The sequence below is a fragment of the Musa acuminata genome, chromosome BXJ1-4 (genome assembly GCF_036884655.1).
Source record: "Musa acuminata AAA Group cultivar baxijiao chromosome BXJ1-4, Cavendish_Baxijiao_AAA, whole genome shotgun sequence".
In the NCBI taxonomy this organism is placed as follows: Eukaryota; Viridiplantae; Streptophyta; class Magnoliopsida; order Zingiberales; family Musaceae; genus Musa; species Musa acuminata.
The window spans coordinates 1,228,178-1,248,379 of record NC_088330.1 but is presented as its reverse complement, the minus strand read 5'-3'; the positions used below and the strand labels follow the sequence as shown (position 1 = coordinate 1,248,379).

General features: G+C 39.8%; 2 protein-coding genes across 2 annotated transcripts; both read right to left on the bottom strand.

Moving 5' to 3' along the window:
• Positions 1-4,021: 4,021 nt before the first annotated feature.
• LOC135640496 (tubby-like F-box protein 1) lies at positions 4,022-8,853 on the bottom strand. The gene is made up of 4 exons (XM_065154971.1): positions 8,517-8,853; positions 8,215-8,302; positions 6,944-7,073; positions 4,022-4,776 (listed from the first exon to the last, which is right to left on the bottom strand). The coding sequence occupies exons 1-4, from the start codon at positions 8,814-8,816 to the stop codon at positions 4,218-4,220; spliced, it is 1,077 nt and encodes a 358-aa protein (XP_065011043.1). The 5' UTR covers positions 8,817-8,853; the 3' UTR covers positions 4,022-4,217.
• A 4,715-nt stretch (positions 8,854-13,568) lies between these two features.
• LOC135640487 (sister chromatid cohesion 1 protein 3-like) lies at positions 13,569-20,013 on the bottom strand. The gene is made up of 14 exons (XM_065154962.1): positions 19,813-20,013; positions 18,691-18,952; positions 18,554-18,600; positions 18,412-18,461; positions 18,251-18,318; positions 17,783-18,180; positions 17,524-17,635; positions 15,806-15,942; positions 15,308-15,717; positions 15,138-15,174; positions 14,978-15,020; positions 14,752-14,884; positions 14,161-14,296; positions 13,569-13,702 (listed from the first exon to the last, which is right to left on the bottom strand). Exons 1-13 carry the CDS (start codon positions 19,934-19,936, stop codon positions 14,195-14,197), a joined length of 1,923 nt encoding a protein of 640 aa, XP_065011034.1. The 5' UTR covers positions 19,937-20,013; the 3' UTR covers positions 13,569-13,702; positions 14,161-14,194.
• Positions 20,014-20,202: the final 189 nt, after the last annotated feature.

Here is a 20,202-nt window from a genome sequence, read left to right as displayed (position 1 = left end):
TAAGGGCTGATTGAAACAGAATATGACAAATACCAGACACATTTGATTATTTTTCTTCATACTCTTTGTATCTTTTCAAAGCAGAATAGCATGAGAAAATCACATGTCACGAGCTGTTTCTAAAGGAAATACTCATTCAGGGATCAGGAGTTCATAATCAATATTCAATGTAAGTTCCAGTCTCCGAATATTGTATGGCAATAGGAACTAATGAGGATAAAGCGACATCAAATAAATCGGATTGGAAGCAGGCAAATGCTTTCATAATATTGTGGGAAATTAATTAAAATAACCTACAAGAATCTTACAAATCTTTTGCCGACACTTCAGCAGAGATTGTAGGCAGAAATTTCAAAAACATGGCTGGCTACTTATGAAGCATGACACTTTGATTTCATCTTACTCAAGGTCAAAGTAATAAAATCTTTGATTTTAACAATGGTTTTAAATTATCCAAGTAATCAATAATTTATCATTTTTATACCACAAGATGTTCATAAGTTTGCTATCCCAAAAGGTTTTCTATTATTCAGGATAAACTTTCATAGTCCCATGTATAGGGATTTAAAATCTCAGGATTTCTCAAAACGAAAAAAAATGCTGAGTAAATATCCAAATCCCAAGTTTATGCAAAAAAAAAAAAAAAAAGAATCAAATTTTGTGTTTGATTGGGAGATGTCAAACATGGGATGCATGAGTGAGAATCTGTATATTCTAGAATTTGAAAATTCATTGGTGCAGTTGGAACTTGTGTCCCAGAATGTGGAGAGAAGAATTAAGAGATTGGGATTTTGAAGATGAAATTTTGAGAGTGCTTGGTTCAATTGTATGAAATTGTCATACTAAATAGGCTATGGAGCTTAAACAAGGGTTTTGGAAAGTGGATTTAAATAATGAATATAGAATATTAAGGATGAAAAATTCCTGGGTGGAATTTCAAGGGTGTTTGGCCCCATGAATTTATAATGAATCTCTATGAAATCCTAGTATTTAGCAGGGCACCATTATTTTTGTTTGTTGATGATATAGTTGGAACTGAGAAGAATTTAGTTGAGATTAATTTTAAAATTGAGTTAAAGTGACAAATCATAGAAATTATGAGTTTTAAACTAAGTAGAGCTGAAAACTAATGAAATACATTCAACTCTAGAAATATAGCATTTAAATTCATAACCGATTACTCTTCGAGATCAACCTTATAAACTACTGAAGAAAAACAATGTCCTGGCAGCTGTCATAAGATTGAAGCATTCCTCATATTACATGCCAACACTTGAAATGTAGCATCTAAATTCATAATCTACTGCTCTTTGAGATCCCCTTGTGAACTACAAAAGAAAAACAATATTTTCTTGGAGTTGTCACAAGATTGAAACCAAAAGCTGCTAGTGTTTCTTCCATGAAAGAACATTTGGTTCCACAAAAACATACAACATGCCTTGGTCTGATGCCAATGATTCCACTACATATTTAAAATTCAAAGCTTCTAGCAGAAAGTCTACTTAGATTTTAAATTCTTTTGACATTATAACAGTAGCAGGTTTTCTGTTAGTGATTTGACACATCAAAACAACACATATGCAAAGTTGAAGAGCTACCAAAAAAATCAGCATAAATGAATAACCAATGACAATATTCCAGTGGTCAAAACTGCATTCCCAACTCTAGCGATCATATCCACAGCCACCAAAGACTTAAAATTGTGGTGGAGGAGGGAATTCAAACAAGATATCTCTCGAATTAAATCAGAAATAAACAAATACCAGTTCACATGAGGAAATGAAGATGATTCTGTACCTCTCCTCACTGTTGCAGCGTATCTGCAACGAAAAGAAATCGAAATTTATCTTATATATATAGATTATAAACAGGATAAAAGGAGATGTGTGGCTCACCAGTGTCCGATCGCTTGACACGCTTTATCTTCGCAAGCTGCACTTGTGAATCCATGGAAATCTGCATCTGTTCCAGCACCTTAACAAACTCCATCTTCTGGCTTTCGAGTTGCATCATCTGCCTCTGCTTTGCCTCCTCTACCCTTCATTGATCTCAGCAAATCTCATGATCGCCCGAGCCCGTTCTCGGATCCCATTGCCCTCTCCTTCCCTCCCTCACTTCCACCCCCTTCCTGACCTCGAGGACGACCTTGACAGCGACCGCAATACCTCCTCCTCGTCCACTGCGGCCGCGAGCCTGAAGAACCGGCCGTCCCCCAGGAACGTAGTGGAGAAGGCCGGCCGCTTTTCCCTCGGGGGAACACTTGCGATGGAAAGAGAGCGTCAGCGCGAGCAGCGGCGAGACGGAGGCTTCTTCGCGGCCGAGGTCGCGCAACCGATGAGGGCGTCGAGGCGGGAGAAGGGGGGCCACTGGCTCTTGGCATCGCCGCCGGCAATGCGAACCTCTTCGACCCAGTACTTGTTCTTCAGGATGTCGATCCGGTTCTTGCACTGAACGTCGGTGCGGTTCCAGCGGCAACCAGCACCACGGCCGGAGTTGACGCCGTCGACGATCTTCAGCGCTTTCGCTGGAGGTTCCCGCGGTTCAGGTCGAGGTAGCGGTCAGCCCAAGCGCCGACAATCGCCGACGCTTCAACTCGCTCCAGCAGTCCGGCAGAGCCGGTTTCCACGGTCTCGACGGCGCCGCCCCCGTCCCTTCCATCTCCCGATCCAATCTAAATTCCCTTCTCCTCTTTCTCCCTCAACTTGTTCGCGTCTTGTTCGATAGCCACCTTTAGGGTTAGGGTTCGAACGAGAGAAAACGGGATGGGGCAGGTGACATGGAGCGGCGACAGGCGCCGGCTGAAGGGGCGATGGGTGAGCGAGGAGCGCGTGAGGTGGCGCCGGGCGTGCGAGTTCGCCGGTGTTGGCGAGGAGCCGATCGACACGGAACATCCCGGTCGCTGGTTTCGTGGCCGCAGAGCGTCCTACCAAGCCCAGAAGCGGAGAAATAACAAGTTCGGCGCCGCGTAGTACTGCTTGTAACGTGTCGTTCTTAGTGACGACGGTGTGAGTGGAAGGAATAATTGAGTTACAAAATTGCCCCTAAAAATGAACGCAAACCGGAGAGAAGTGAGGGGTAAAGCGGGCAATGCGTCGAAAGAAACGTACTTATTCCGACCCTCCGCGTCCTCGTCTGCCAGCCTGGTGCACCGAGGCAGAAACGGCGCAGCGCCAAGTCCGGGACCCGCACGCTGCCTCCAATGATGTTTAACCGTAGCACAGTGCCATTAGTATCCTTGTTACTTTTAAGATGTAAGACAATCCGTTCCTGTTGCAATTTTTTTTATATATCGGATTATTTCAAATCAGACCGCGATCCAATCGGATTGGTTTTGATTAATTTTGATCAAAGAATGGGCGAGATCGGAAATAGTTCTCGACGACATCAGCGGTGCTTAAATGGGACCCACCCCACATTCTAGTTTAGTTATGCGTTGGAGTAAAAGTGATGATTCGACGTATTTGATGATCGGAAGTGATCGCACTATCGTGGCATCTCATTTAATATAATATTGAAAATGAAAAAGATGAATGTGATCATATGTATTGCAAAAGGACTCTATTATTGTGAATTTAAACTTAATATAGATCTATCAAGTTAATGGATCAATTTAATATTTATCTTATATTGCAAGTAGAAAGATGAATGCGATGGTATAAAAGAGATCGAGATGAACCAGCATAGCAACATTCTGGCCTTGTTTCATAAAATGATAGTCTAGTTTGTACAGTTAACAGATAACTAACCAATGTGTCAGCTCTTTTTCCTTTTTGGAACATTTAATTCCCAGCTCACCTCTTCTTAGTTGATCTAATGCTGCATGAGATACATGGCATCAAACTGATTAGTCTTCTTTGATCACAAAAGAATTCATCTATTTGATACATGGCCAAGTTGACAGCAATACGTTTGTACTGGAACAGCGGATCAGCACTTCGTACTCCCAAGAATGTTTTATGGCCATCTTTGTCACAAAACTAGACACTGTCACAGAGAGAGAGAGAGAGAGAGGGGGGGGGGGTAAACAAAAGAAGAGATTTGTATATCTACCACCAAAGACCATTCTTTTGCATGAGAGAATTATACAAAAGAAAGAAAGAAAGGGAAAAAAAAGAAAAAGGCACCCCACCTGATGAGAAAATAAAATAAAGCAAGAGAAATCCACTCCCTGCAGCTACAACACAACAGCATGCAGGATGAAGCATCTAGGAACAAGTTTACTCGCATGCAAATTTTGTTCCGAAGCTAGTGAGGCAGATGGCAAATGCTTGGAAGGCCGAGAGTGGCTGACGGAAATCCATGGTAAACATATCATCCCCAACCTTACCAAATTGTAGCAGCACCGTCTCCTCGTCTCCGATCCCCGACGGTTGGCTGGCATCTGCGGTTGCCACCAGCTGAAAGTTCTTGACGGAGGCCACCGTGACCCTGCCATGGAAGTTCAGGCACCAGCACTGCAGGTGCTCGTGCCACCGAGGGGCTTTGTTCCTCAGGATAGTTACCCCAGGGTTGTGTGCCTTTGGCTTTGAAGAATCTTCCTCCGTGGTGTCCGGTGCCGCTGATGGGCACTGCAGAGTGCAGTGCATCCTTCTAGGCCCTCTTTTGAGAAGGTTAAATTTGTAGGAGACCTGCCCGATTATGAAATTACCAGCAGGGACCTGTGGGCTGATTTGTTTGCTTGCAACACGCCTGCTCGCTCGGCTACTTGACACCTTTGCACCATTGTATGGAGGCCGGCTATCGTAGATTTTAAATTTTGTGCCAAAAAAGTTAGACCTGCAAGGAAAATATGGGAATCACTATTACACATCAGGCATGCTTTTGGATATGAATATATATGTCCGGGCAAGGTTATGTATGCACAAAGTACAGTTCAACCACATAAATATATTATTTGTCATATCTTGTAAAACAAATAACATGTTATCTTCATCAGTACATTCACAAATTGTGCACCACCCAATTTCCATACAAAACAAGTCCCATATCACTATATCTACCAACAAAAAGCATATTAATTTCCATCAAATATGTAAATATTTTGGTAACCTCCCTAAAAGGCATGAAGTCTATGTATGCTTGGACCATTACTAGATCAAAAAATGAGAGCAAGAATTTATAATCTAAATACGGTGCTCGAAAAGGAAAGATTTGAATCAATTTGATACACAAAAAAGTGATAGAAGGTTTCAGCAAATGATTCTAGAATAAGCACAAAAATGGAAAGGTTTAGCCCCACAAACAGGAAAAATGGATCATAGGAATGAAGTTAACAAGGAAAAATTAAAGATGAGAACTAAATAAATCTTTTTTTTTCAAAGATCGCAGAGCACTCTAGCTTTTTCAAAATGTCTATGAATTGTAGTACCTAGTTGTATGGAGCTTGGTTGCCGGTATATTGCCGTAGAAAAGTTTCAGCACATAAAACCTCCTATATCTGATAATATTTATAGGAATCAATGATATGTTTTTCAAATATAAATTTCATGAAAGGACATGGACCACTTCATTAGCTGAATGAAGCTGAATTGACCAAATTCAATGAGTTTTGTTCTCTTTGAGCAATTTCTTTCTATGTCTGGGACTTAAGTTCTTCATCCCTGTGTCTCAACACATCCCTCCAACCGTCGACCAGAGACAAGGACAGAGATGATGGTTCAGATGATGGCCACTAAGGGGATCAAGGTATGTATATTTCTTCTCTTACCATTTCAATCTAGGGTAAAAATTTTCTTTTTTGACCCTTTTTGTCATATCAGCATACGTTTATCAGTAATAATGGCATACATGACTATGCCATAAACACAGTCTCACCAACTCTGCTACATATATGTTTGTCCGATTATTTCTAATCTTGAATGATGCCAACATTATGGGTCGGGACACCTAATAGATACATATGGTGAAGAATAAAGCAACAACTTGAACATATTTCATTATTCACAGACTTATTGGTGTATATACCAATCACAAGTGTCACGACCTGGTCCAATGAAATTACTTCTATTACTTTGCTAAACATGAATCATTTAACTGAAATGCTTAAGCTTAAGACTCATCTATTGCTAATGGCCAACTCAAACTTTCTCCCACTTCCCATACGATGAACTAAACCAGGGTGTTGCAGTCTCTCCTATTTAATATTTAATGTCCTCATCAAGACCTAAATAAAGGCCAAAATTGAACCATACTTGGTACATGTGAGACCCTGACTAATGCTGATTTCACAGTCATGTGCCTCTAGCCAGATTCATAGGTAGCTCATTGTAACACCCTAATTTAGCGTACTTCCATTAACGTGGGTTCAAATTTTTTTGGATCAATGGTTAAAGCTTATCATGTTACTGTATCAATAATCTAATTGGACTAAGTCACAACTATTGGTATTAGCGTGGATCAATATTGAGTTTGTGTTGTGCATGGCTAGAAGTCCCAATAAGAAAGGTTTACACGTTGACGAGGTTTAGATGCACATCATAGGATGAAGCAACATGTGAATCATACTAGAACGATTTTGGTATAAGGCCTTTACGAGTATAGAAAGGCGCTTAAGTGAGAGAGATCGTCATCCAATTTATTTCTATATTGGAAGTGAGAATAAATTAGTTGATCTATAAAGCTAGAGTGGGTCTATTATCATTAGCTTGAGTTTAAGCATTTTGAGCTAATACTTTGGGTTAATCAAGTTAATGAGTTAGTTACCCCTGTAACAACAAGATACTCATATTTTTGTATTTATAGAAATGAGCCATCAATTTGAACTTTTATAATTAACATATTATACTTAATTTCTATATCATATATTATAAATTTCTATATATTGTAAATAGTTAACCCTGCTGGAGATAAGACCAAGAAACAAAGATAAACAAATTTAAGAAAAACAGGATTACATATGTTCTTTAAATGTATAAGAGGCATGGCATCAAAAGAGAAGACTAACCTCAATTTTCCTATATATGCATTACTTCCTTGAGATAGATCATCAGCATCGAGCGAGATAATATACTGGGTATGAGCTCCATGCTTAAATCGTCGAGCAGCCAAAAGGAACTTTCCCTTATCTGTAAAAGCTGCAAGAAGAAACCAAATAATGAGCAATAAGTCAACAGAAATATATGGCATTATTAATGGCCCCTTTACGTATTGTCACGGTTAGAAATAGACAAGACTTTCTGTATCATTTATGGAAAGAATAATGTGAGAACAAAATATCAAATTAACGTATCACCAACCTATAAATAGAAGCTCAGCCTCAACAAATCTCTATAAAAGAAAATCATATAAGAAGGTTAGGTGATACAATATCAAAGGAAGGCCCCAATACAAGCTTGATGGATCAACTTTGGCCTCCACATGATACTCAAGAATCAAGATCACATCAGAAAGCCCCAGGACAAGCTTGAAGGATCAACGAACTTTGCCCTTCACCATCATACCCAAGCCAACAACTATCTAAAAATTAATGCCAACACAAATTTGTTGACAATGTACGTACCTACATGCAGAACTACATGGTTTTAGTGTCATGCAAGACCTATCACTTTCATTTGCTTACTAATATTTTTTTCTAAGCTAGTGACCTTTAAAGATACTGCTAGATATCACAGATCAGCCTAATCACTGTCGGAAAGCACTCATCAGATCAAACATCCACGAAGTTGATGCATGCATGCTTTTATGTGCATTAACCTACGGAATCTGACACCTATGTATTTGTCAAGGTGATCTAATGCCTGGAATAACCAAAAAACAGGAATTTTAATACCAATCCCTCCACCAAAATAAGAGGAAAATACATTCCAACCTGTCTCTCTTTTCATTGCGCCAAAGCACCTCTGTTTTTAGCTCCTAGATAGAGTCAAACACCAACCCTGATGCCAGTTATGGTACCAAAAACATGGACCAATGTCCAAAGCAGACCCCCATGCCTTTTGCCCCTCAATTTTCCCCTAAGATTCTAGTTTCAATAATATTATGCATAAAGGTTAGCTGGGTTTTCTTCATGTCCTAAAAGCCAAAATTCATGACAAATGCAAAGTTTTTCTTTTTTGGCATCATAACATGTATAAGATCCAGACCTCAGATATTGAAGGAACATAAACAAATGGAATTTTGAAAGTTACAGAAAAAAAAAGATCCCAATATGTGCAAGTGATGTATTGTACACTATGATGGGAAAACCTGAGATGGTTGATGGCGGCATCTACTTACATTCTGTGAGGCCAAGATAGAGATAGAAGGTGGAGTTGTTCTTGTTCCTCCTAATGAAGCATTGGATCGGAGAGTCCCTCGGCCCAGGCTGCATAGCATGCTCAAACATCGTTCACATCGTAAATCAATACACAGAAAGATCGAATAGATATCTAAAACCGTATTGATTGGTAAATATTTATCAAATGCCCTAATAGAGAAAAGAAAACCAGATCTATTCCAAATCCCTAAAGACAGAGAGAAAGGCAAAGGCAACGGAAACCCTAGAACTAGAAAGATCAGGAGAAAACAGAGAGGAACACCTCTTTGATGGAGGACGGGAAGGTGATGCTGCCGGTCTCACACGGGGGGCGGACAATCGCCCGAGCCGCCTCCCTCCACCTGCGGCAGGCGCCGGCGCACGCCACGAAGTCCTTCCTCTGCGGCCACCGCTCCCCGCCGGCCTCCACTCGCCTCACGATCTCCCCCAGCAGCTCCGGCAGCATCCTCCCCCACCTCCCCTCCTCCTCCTCCCCTTCCCCCGTCTCCTCCTCCGCCGTCCCCGCTTCCCCTCCTCCCTCCTCTATCTCCTCCTCCGATCGAATCCCTCTCCGTCGAAACATCTCCTCGATCCGCTTCTCTCTCTTTCTCTCCCCTCTGTCTCTCTCTCCGGTTCGAGGAACAGGAGATATAATATATATATATATATATGAATAGTTAAAAATGTGTTCAGTTGTCAAAACGGAAAAAGAGAAGTGCTTTCGCTCTTTGGTGGCAGCACATTTTTACTTCATAAACTTCTGTTGCCAGCCCCGAAAAACATGTCTGTTGCTAGGATGTTTCTGCTTTTGTTTTTGTTACGAAATGTATTTGTTGCTCGCCAGGGTGGAATGGGCAAATGGAGGTGGATCGTGATGAGGTGGACTGGGTCTTAGATATATTTAGGTTTGGTATATATTTTGTTTTTAATTTAGGATTTATTAAAGATAATAATGAATCTAATTAGGCTTGTGAGATGATAGGATGGAGAGGAGATGAGGTGGCAAGAACATGTAGGGCTACTTCAAGATTTGTAGGTCAAAGATTTCTTGATCCGCAATGTACCAAGCTAAAATATAACTGTTAAAGGTTCTTAGGTTGGTATAGGAAGGATTTTTTTTTCTTTTTTTACCTCTTTTTAGGTAAAAAATATTTTGACACGGAGGATAAGGGCCAAGGAGGTATCGACGTGGAGGATAAGAGCTAAAGGCGAAGTCACTCCCTCGATTGGCAACAACCGGGGGAGGGTGCGTAGTAGCTTATCGACTCCCGTGAATGAGGCCGTTCGAACTGATACTGTCGACCTCCGTGGACAGTGGTCCCCGGATGATCATTCATGTATGTTTCCCCTTAATCGGCCTCCATGGACGACAGTTCGCAGGAGGCTATTCGAGCATATTGTCTTCATGGGCAAAACGTCAAAGGGAGGGAGTTATGACGATTACAGATAATCCCCTCTGTCACCCAGATATAAAAGTCAACCCTTGGAGCTTGCCAAGGGGTTAGACTTCTCTCCAAAAATTCTTCATATTCTATATAACCTCAAAAAAGGGCTAACTTGAGCGTTGGAGGAATCGGGTTGGGGAACTCTCCCTGACATTAAACTTTGTACAATAACTCATCGAGGATATCGAAATCCACCTTAGCCCAACTTTGGGACCACCTCGGCTTCTTGGAAACCACTTCGAGGACCACCTTAAACATTTCGGTGTTGCATCAACTGCCTCGCAAGATCGCCACGATGGTTCCTCAGATGCCCTTGCTCCTTCAGGTCAAGACCAGGCCAGGCCGACTCACGAGCAATGGCACTCTCCCCATAACATTTTGGTGCTAGAAGGATAGCCTTGAATATCGCAAGAATATTCTCTTGCAAACCTTCTTAACGAGCACTCTAGTGAGAAGGTGCCACCCCTCATCCACAATATGTTCGTGCAAAGAGGATAGCTACCCTCATTTCCTCATGCAGATGTGTCCACCTTAGTTAAAATACTCGGGCATTACTAGTGCTTGGTCAACAACCTCATACTCTCACCTCTAAGGGCGAGTATAAGGCACCTAGTTGTCCATGCCAAATCCTTTTTGAATCTCACACATTAGGTGTAGACTCTTACGGGAATGATGCAAGCCATCACCCCATTTTTGCCTTAGTTGGCTCAATAGGCAACGCCGCTCTCATAGTTGTGGTTAGTGTCTCAACCACCATCGGTACCCGCGCCCACTAGGGTTCCCTCAACTGACCCAACGTCAGTAGCCCAGGATTGCACTGACTAGTTGAAATATCGATTGGAGCACCATGCTCCCCGATAGTAGAATTCAACGTGCCTCCATACCATGGGTCAGCCTTAATTGAGTCGGAGACCTATTTGACAGACTCAATAGATGATGACCCTTTAAGGACCCAAATACGAGAAATGTTCGAGGGCGGGGCGGGATAGTTCGATACAAAACTTATGCCTAAGCCACCATCGAGAAATGTTCGAGGCCGGAAAGGGATATAAAAATCACTTTAAAAAAAGAGGAGACAGAGTATCTTAACCCGAACTATGATGACTTATTAGTGGTCTCCATAATGGTAATCAATGCTTGAGTGAAAATGGTCATGATCGATATAAGTAGCTTCGTCGACATACTTTATTTTGTTATAGTTCAAAATTTTGGATTGTCAACTAACGATCACTCCTCGATGGCATCTTCACTAATAGAAATCACGAGCGAGTCTCATACTATATTTTGATGTCTTTCAAAAAATTGGATTGTTAGCTAACGTCCTCTCCCGATGGCATCTTCACTTACGGGATTCATGGGTGACTATATGTTCGCTCGAGATTGTGAGCTTACACATCATATTCGACGAAGAGCCCTGCTCTAAGACATCGATGACCAAATTCATTGTGGTGGACATTCCCTCAACCTACAATGTAATTTTTAGCTGACCCACTCTCAACCCTAAAGGCCATGGTATCTACATACCAAATAGTGATGAAGTTTTTGATGAGAACTAGCATCAGAGAAATAAGGAGCAACCCAAAGGAGTCTTAATAATGCTACCTGATAGCAGTGTCGTTGCTAGAGAAAGCCAAGTTTGAGCCATCGTCGATGGATCCTAGAGATCTTCGTAAGCCTCTGTCGCACTCGGAGCTGATGGAGCAATTAATTGAGGCACCATTGGACAAGATCCAACCTGATTGTGTTGTTAAGGTCATAGCAGCACTCCCCAAGGAGGTGCGCATACAACTAATCAACTTCCTCATGAAAAAAGTTGAGGTACTCGCTTAGTCACCAAAGGACATGCTGGGCATTGATCCAGATTTCACCCAACACCATTTGAACATCCTCCTTGAGGTTGACCTACAAGCAGAGGTCTCGTAGGTTCGCTTTCGATCGCTAGCAAGTGATTAGTGACAAAGTTGATTGGTTGACGGGAGAGGGATTTATTACTTAAGTCTAGCACTCTCGATGGCTTTCTAATGTTGTACTAGTAAAAAAAACTAATGAAAAGTGAAGAATATGTATTGATTATACCGATCCAAACAAAGCCTATCTGAAATATAACTGTCCTCTCCCTTAGATCGATCAACCGATGTATGCCACCTCAAGTCACAAACTCCTTACTTTTATAGACGCATTCTCATGCTATAATCAAATTAGAATGACATCCCAAGATCGGAAACGCATCTCCTTCATTACCGACCTAGGCGTATGCTGCTATCAGGTTATGCCTTTTGGGTTGAAGAACGCAGGGGTAACATACTTAAGAATTATGAATAAGATGTTCAAGTATCAGATCACGAAGAACATGGAAGTATATATGGATGATATGATAGTCAAAAGTAAAACGATCGATATGCACTTAGTGGACTTGGCCAAGACGTTCCAAATCCTAAAAAGATTCAACATGTGCCTTAACTCATCCAAGTGCACCTTCAGGGTTAGTTCAAAAAAGTTCCTCGGATTCATCGTCCACCAAAGGAGAATAGATATAAACCCCAAGAAGATCCACGCCATAAGCGAGATGCACCTACCTCGGTCCGTGAAGGAGATGTAACAACCAATGAGATGATTAGTAGTGCTCAACTATTTCCTATCTCAATCATACGATAAGTACCTACCCTTCTTCCGAGTCCTAAAGGGCTTCCTTTAGGTCAAAACGTGTCAGGAGACATTTGAAGGACTGAAGCATCACCTTGCCTAGTTGTCGCAACTCTCCTCCTCCATCTCAAGCAAAGTGTTGAGCTTGTACCTCACGGCTATTAGCCAGGCCATTAGCTCGATGTTACTACAATATGATTTGGAAACCCAACAATCCATATATTATGTCAGTCGTATGCTAAGCGGCCAAGTGAACGCTAGCCTCCCATTAAGAGACTAGCGTTCACTTTGGTATTGACAACAAGAAAATTACGTTTTTATTTTTATGGGTGGTTATCCACTGACCACCACAATATATCCTCTACGATTTATTAATAATAAGATATTTACGATCATTTGATAATATAATTTCCAATCTAATGAAAAAGGATTTCTTGCGTATCTGCCCAGGTGGCAGAGTTGTATGAGTCAGCATTTCTTTTGCAACCCTAGTAGAGCAGATAGGGCAAACAGCTGCTTTGGCCTCAAAAGCATGCTCTTCCTCGAGGTGCCAACAGAGAAAGGTGATGTATCCTCATAGCGGTAGGGGCAACGGAAATCCGGCAGGACCTCCTCCATCGCAAACTCATCGATGCTCAGCGGGTCTGGTTGGATGTTTTGCCGGTGCTGGGTCGAGTAATGCCTCTTTGCGGCGACGAGGCGAGAGATCCAGAGATTTGGGATGTTCCTGTTCTACGCCAAGATTTGGGATCAGGTTGGATTGTCTCTATAATTTAGATTAACGATGGAGTGTAGATTTCAAGAGACATAACGACAAATGGAGTCATTAGATTCCTAGGAAGAGATATATCTTGTAAGGTCTTCTTCAAGCTTTACTCTAAATTACCACCCCCATCTGCTTCCAGGAAACAAGAACACGGTGAAGCTAAGAATTGAGATCACTACAGAGTGCAATCCCTGCAGATGAGTTTCCAAGAGCAAGCAAACAGGAAGGAGACTAGACTACCTCAAGAATTTTCCTTTGAGACTACACTCAAAGATCAAGAGTTACAAAATACGTTCCTTATTCGGTTGGCTTGGCCAGTTACAGCACAGAAAATGAACAGAACTAGTCTTTCTCAACAATGATATATATATATAAGATATGCATGTAAATTACAATAAACTTAGTGGAGCTACACTGGATCCACAAAATTAATTTATACAATGACGAGGTCATGAACAATAATTATCCCCCCATGGAATGGCCACCACTGAGATTGCTTTACGTAGTAGTCACAGTGTGCCAGCAGAAAAAAGCTGTGTTGTAGCTTCTAGTTTCACTAAGGAGAACAGCGTCAGTTTCTTCATCACAATTCCATGAAGTTTTCCAACAAAAATGCTGCATATAGAACATGGATAGACAATCATATCTACACAGTTTCTATGTAAAGAAATAAGAGGAACAAATTGCATTATCTCAATATGTACTGAGTAGGGATCATATTGATTTTTATGTCTGGACTATATTTAGTCCGCATGCCTCAATGCAGCTTAAGGTAGATTCTGATGTGAATTAGACTTTAAATTGCGACTAGTTAACACTTGTAAATTCATTAAAATACAACTACAAAAATGTGAATTAGACTTTAAAGTCACTCGATTAGTGTTTTCATCAGTACCACTCGTTGCTTTATGAAAAAGCAGCTACGAATTCTTAACTTCTTTTACTCATTGAAAATAACAGAAAATTTTGCAGACCTCAATCTAGCAATTAATATGTGATCCACATCTTATCAGAAGTATTAATCTAGCAATTAATAGGCTGCAGAGACTTACTCCTGCTGGGTAAAGTTTTACCTTAATTTGGAAGTTTAGCAGACAACCAACATTTTCACTCAAATTTGGCAGTCAAGAGTGCGGGCATTGGTGAAATTAGAATATCACCATAGGCTTCTTCTTGTCTCACATCAATGAGCCCATAATTCTTCAAAACCTACAACAAAAAAAAAAAAAAAAACAGCATTCAGAATAAACAAGAGAAAATAATTAAGTCACTTTGTGACAGTTTAAAATATAAAAAAGGCATCATCCTACACGTGAGTATGAGGCTGATTGCCATTGCAATCAGAGTCAAAAACAGATTTTTCTGCCAGTTTGTAATTGTCCTTCAATTACTGATCTACACAAGATCTCTGTGATGCATGCATAAATTTCTAGATAAAAATAAGAGAGAGAGAGAGAGAGAGAGAGAGAGAGAGAGAGAATGTTGGACTCTCCAACAAGTGAGGTTTGCCTATTAAGCAGCTCCATTGTAAGGATTGAATATCCGGAAGTTTTCATAATATGCTATGATATATGAATGGACAAAAGTGATAGAAGAGCTAGACCTTTACATGCTATACTCTTCAAGGAAGCTAAACTAAAAAAATTCAAGAGGCATTTAGTTACCAAACTCTCGAAGAACATCCTTGCACATTGTTTTCTGGATTTCCCTTCTAAGATGTTATTCATACTAATAACTCCTGGCAAATCATCTTGACTCTGAGATGGAGAGTGGTCTTTAAGATACTGTGCCACAGCCCTGCACCATGAAGAGTTTTCCATAACCAAGCATGTTTTAAATGGTTAAAACATGCTGAACTAGTAGTAAATGCACCTTACAGATTTCTTTTACCTGGTCCTTGCAGATAAACTTCCAGGTTCATTTCCTTCATGGCCTATATGAGAAAAATCTATACAATTATTCTGGAGTTAAGGTCATATAATCAAAACATCCAGTCATAGAGAAGGATTGCTAAGCACCAGGTGGCAAGTAGCAAAAATATGTAACATACCTGATGATGCATTACTTGCTTCCAGAAAAAATAAGTCCTAGAAGGAAAAAATAACATCAGGAGTTGAAATATTACTTTTTAGCAGGAATTTAATCTTTAAATCGTATGCCAAACTTGTGCAAAAAATTAAAGAACTGTTACTACAAATTTCAAAGAACTAATTGACTTACTTCCTTCTCTGCGGATCTCAGCAAACTAGGAATTTTTGGCGTGTGATCTTGTGGTGATTCTTCCTCCATAGGAAATAACCTAGCCTCAGGCTCATAGCTAACTGGTTCAGTCATTTCCAAAGTTGGCAATATCTCTGTCTCAAAAGTTCTTCCAAAGTCTGATCCCGAACCTGCTGTTGTGGTGTTAAAGGGAGTAATATCTCCTACGGCAGATGGAGATGGTATCATTTCATTTATGTTTCTTTCAATATGCATATCAAATCGAGGCTGCTCAGGTTCCATATCCAAGTCATTCAAGGCAAAATCAGATGATGCATTTCCAGGTCCTGGTGAAGTTTCCATGTTGCCAGAATCATTGCTTGAAAGAGGAAAACATCTTTTAAAAGACTCCTGGAGATTATAACACATTGCTGTGGAGAAAAATGATTCCACAGTGAGACAAATTATAGCATCAATGCAAGAGGCATCAAATGCCAACAAAAGGAAAAATTAGCTCACCAGATAGCAAGGGTTCATAAAGAATTTGATCACTGAGGCATTTTCTATGGAATCTCCAAATATCAAGGTGTGAACATGGGAGCTTCCTCCGTTTGCAAACTAATTTGGTAGTGTCTTCAAGTTGCTTTTTGATTTCTCTGTTAAACATAATGTAATTTTCATAGAAACAACAAGAAACATACAAGGGACATTAACAAGATTCGAGAAACATCACCAACAAATAGATAAAATTACTAGAACCACCAGAATCTTAATGCCAAATTGTTACCAAATCCAATTGGAAAATAAGCAAAACAATGCTATTCAGTTTTTAAAAAAAAGATAAAAACAGGAAACAAGAATTGGAAAACCCACTGATTAATCTGAAACTCAGAAATATTCAAATCTGTGTATGGCTTACAAATGAAACACCAGATTTTCATTGAAATGAAAAGAACAAATTCAACCTTTGCTTTTGGAACTCAATAAACAACTTATAGCCCAAGATATTTTTAATTATTCAAAAGCAGAACTCATCTGTTCTACAGTTTTTCTTTCCATGTGATATTGGTATCTGTAAGTACATAAAATAATTAAAATGGTCTCAATCAAATTCCATATATTATGGATCAGTGACTCAGAATACTTAAATGACTAGAGATTCATGAAAAGAGTTAGCCATGGATACTCGTTCTCGAAATGCAAGGTTTATTGAACTTAAGGTGCTCAAAATCAATGGGACATCCTAATAATTCTTCATGTAAAGGTATAATCACATTCCAGCCGCATAATCACATCTGACAGGCATTACACCTCTGAAAGATTCAAAACTGGGATGAGAAAACATATTCTTGTGATCTATTATGTGATCTTGGAAAATCATAGGAAAGATCAAGTAAATCATATTAACCATAAGTACTTCGTAAAGAAACTCAGATATGGAACTTCATAAAGAACTAATCTTCTACAATAAAGTATCCTTCAACATGGCCCTCACCGAAAGGATGAATTCAGGGTAAGCTAGAGTAACTTTTAATCATCCCAATCTATGGCACTGTTTATAATTTAAGAACATAAGAATTCTCATAGATTGGGATTTTCAATATTATACATAAAAGTTAGACCATCAAGTAAAATGATTATTTTTACATGACTAAACAAACATAATTTTCATATATCACTTATAAATTAAAATTTAATGTCATAATTGCTTATGGTCATTTGTGTCACTCCCACTTCATCACAACTCCCATGTCATAACGCAAGAAACCCCTTTATTTGAGGGAAGAGGCATGCTTCAATGATTCAATCTACACTGGAAAAGTATACCGAGGATCCATTCATGATGAAACAGCTGCCAACAAATAAAGACTCAAAGCTAGCTCGATTTCCAACTTCCAAATATAGGATATTATGATGTTAGATCCACCCATATATGTTTGAGATAAAGAACAAAATTACACCCATGTATCCATCAACCACAAGATCCTATTTATTGATAATCTTATTTACAAATATTAGCCATATATATTTACAGCAAATACTTTTTTGAATCTAACCTTCAGGATATTCATGTGACAAAAGAAAGACATTACAATTGCCTGTTCAGCAATTTGTATAACTAATGATATTTTCACATTGAGCTTATGTGCTAAGGTCAATGTGAGGTAATGCAAGATATGACAAATACGGAATTTCAACATAGAAAATTAAAGATTGCTTAGAAGGATGATACTTACACATTACTCAACACTATTTTCTCATCATACAATTGTTTTCTCTTTCTTCTTTTTGTGTTTTGCTCCCTGAAAGGAGGTGATGGTTGCAGCTCCAAGTCAGGCAAGGGCTGATCTATCCAAGAGTCAAGAAGGATAGAAAAAATAAGGTGCTGTAAAAGCATCACCATTGACAAATACTAATAATGATGATTTGCCAAGTTGTTGGGCAACAAAAAATAATAATAATCACATAACAATTAAGACATGGGCAAAGACTAACCTAAAGAAACCTCTCCATTAAACAAATTGGAATTGTCTACTGATGCAACAGTTGGTGCTTTGGCATGAGTTGGTGAAGGCAAAGATTCCTCTCCAGAAGCCAAAACATCTTCCAGTATAGGGGAAAGACTGTCTTTTCTCCTTGTCAAAGAAGCAGAATGTTCACTAAGTCTACCAAGATCATTGCTGGTATCATCCAAATCTAAAAGGCTTTCTGGTCCAGAGTTATGTACGGCTTCACGCATAACCTCAATATCAGGAAATTCTTGAGCTTTGCTTCCATCAAAAGTCTGGAAGGAACTGTTTGCTTGATTATCTGAACCGGGATCCATAAAAGATGCAGAATTAATAACTGGGGTAGACATAACATCCAAACCAACATCAAATGGTGGCAGCACACTGCATGAAAAGACACTGTCAGAAAAATATACAAAATAGTTTCAAATAAAACAAAGTCATAAGACCATACTCTTCCACCATGGGTCCAGCACCAACATTTATTGTCCCTTTCTGGGTTGATGAGTCGGTTCTGTTACCCTAGTCCAAGAAATCCAAATGAGAGTATGAATATCTGGACTTCTAAAATAGGAAGAAGGGCGATTAAGCATATGAAACCTAAAAAGCCAATACCTCATTGATATAGAAAGCCACGTACTGATCTTGTCCCAACGAAAATTCATCTAGTAACATAAGTATTACCATGTGAGCAAATTCCAAATCTCTGAATATACTGCCAGTTTACCGAGGAGGAAAAAGGTGAGTAACAACAAACCTGTCAAGGTTATTTGCTCATAATCTTTCCGGTGATTGTCAGGGCCACTGTTGTTAAGCATAAGAAGAAGCTTGGTTAGAAACAGCTGACACACACTTACCATGTATATAGATTGCAGAGAAAAAAAATTCCCATACTCTATCTGGTAAACCGATTCATCTAATTCCAAGGCATCAAGCTCGAAGGTCTCAGGCAATGTCACGGACTCAAAGGGAGCTCGATCTGCATCTACCAGCAGATTGACCTGAATCGAACTGACCGCTATCCTTATATCAGTCAGCATTCTGTTGCAGTCCCGGAAGAGGTAATTGACCTTCCATGAGTATATTCTGACGAGACCAAGTAGAAGATGTCCCGACAATCTCAGAGCAATGGGAACTTCAGGGAACATAATGCACTCTATCAAAACGCATACAACACAAGACAAACAAGCATTAGATATTAAAGTATTTAATTTTCAAAGCGGATGTTTGTCTCATAGAACAAGAAAAATGCAAAAAAAAAAAATCATAAAGCAAGAGAGGGACTAATGTATACCAACACAGGATTTCTCCAAAAAACAACTTTTAGCCTATCAAAACAAACAATTTATACTAACAATTCAACAAGGAAGAAAATAAGAGAAACAATCTTTTCTTCACCAATATATTAACTCATTATCATCCTACGGTTGCTGTGAATCCCTCGAAGCTCAGAATTCTGAGCTCAAATAAAAAAATTTCAACGGAAACAGAGAAGTCACTTTAAAAAATAAAAAACCTTTTTTTCTGTCTAAAGATGCCTTTCTTTGGATATTTAATCTATCTTAGAGTTCGGTTTCAAAGGACCGGCTAACAAAACACGCAGAAGTTCTTCTCATGAAACAGGAAAATACGTCAAAATCAATGTTTCTTAAGAATGCAGTGAGACTAACGTATACAACACCAGATTCCCAAAACACAACTTTCAAACCAATGAAAATGCTCAATTGTTCACAATCCAACACTAACATTTAATCAAGGAAAGACATAATAGAAATCAACCTATTACCCTCGACATATGAATTCAATCTTATCGGAGAATTTACCACACAAGTTGAGAAATCACATTAAAAAATCCCCCTTCTCTCCAAAGATGCCTTTTTTTCGGGAAATTTAATCTATTTGCTACAGAGAAGCGGGTCACAACGCATACAGAAAGCTAGTCCCAGGCGAAGAACTAGAATGGGTATCCCTAGGATAATCTCAGAGAGAGAGAGAGAGAGAGAGAGAGATGTGCACCGGCGTAGGAAGGGATGTCGATGGCGTCGATCTGAGGCTTCTTGATCCGCCTCTCAAGGTGAGCGGCGATCCACACCGTGCCCAGTGGACTCTTCTTCGCGAGAAATGTGTGCGAATAGAACATCTTCTTTTCTTCTTTCTCCGCCCGTTATCCTCTCCTCTTCGCCTTCCTCTTCCTCTTAGCGTCCCACCTGATGGTAACCGTGGACAGAGATTGGAAGAGGCCTCAGAGGATTAAAGAGAAAGGAGAAGCCAAATGGAAGTGGCGGGAAAGGGAGGGGATGGCGGGAGAATGAATCGTGTGAAACAAGCAACCAGGAACCACAGTCTGTCAAATTCACAGATATGCCATTCCCGAGACTACTTAGTGGACTACTCCCCCACATGTAT

Bases quoted from the DNA above. Each gene is read 5' to 3' on its own strand.
- LOC135640496 (XM_065154971.1), bottom strand. From the start codon at position 8,816: ATGTTTCGACGGAGAGGGATTCGATCGGAGGAGGAGATAGAGGAGGGA. The intron at 8,303-8,516 runs GTGTTCCTCTCT...CATGCTATGCAG, and splicing joins TCCCGTCCTCCATCAAAGAG to CCTGGGCCGAGGGACTCTCC. The intron at 4,777-6,943 runs GTTAGTCTTCTC...TTTTCCTTGCAG, and splicing joins GCATATATAGGAAAATTGAG to GTCTAACTTTTTTGGCACAA.
- LOC135640487 (XM_065154962.1), bottom strand. From the start codon at position 19,936: ATGTTCTATTCGCACACATTTCTCGCGAAGAAGAGTCCACTGGGCACG. The intron at 18,462-18,553 runs GTTTGTTGTTAC...TTATGTTACTAG, and splicing joins TGAGCAAATAACCTTGACAG to ATGAATTTTCGTTGGGACAA. The intron at 14,297-14,751 runs GTAACTAAATGC...TTTTTGTTGTAG, and splicing joins GGATGTTCTTCGAGAGTTTG to GTTTTGAAGAATTATGGGCT.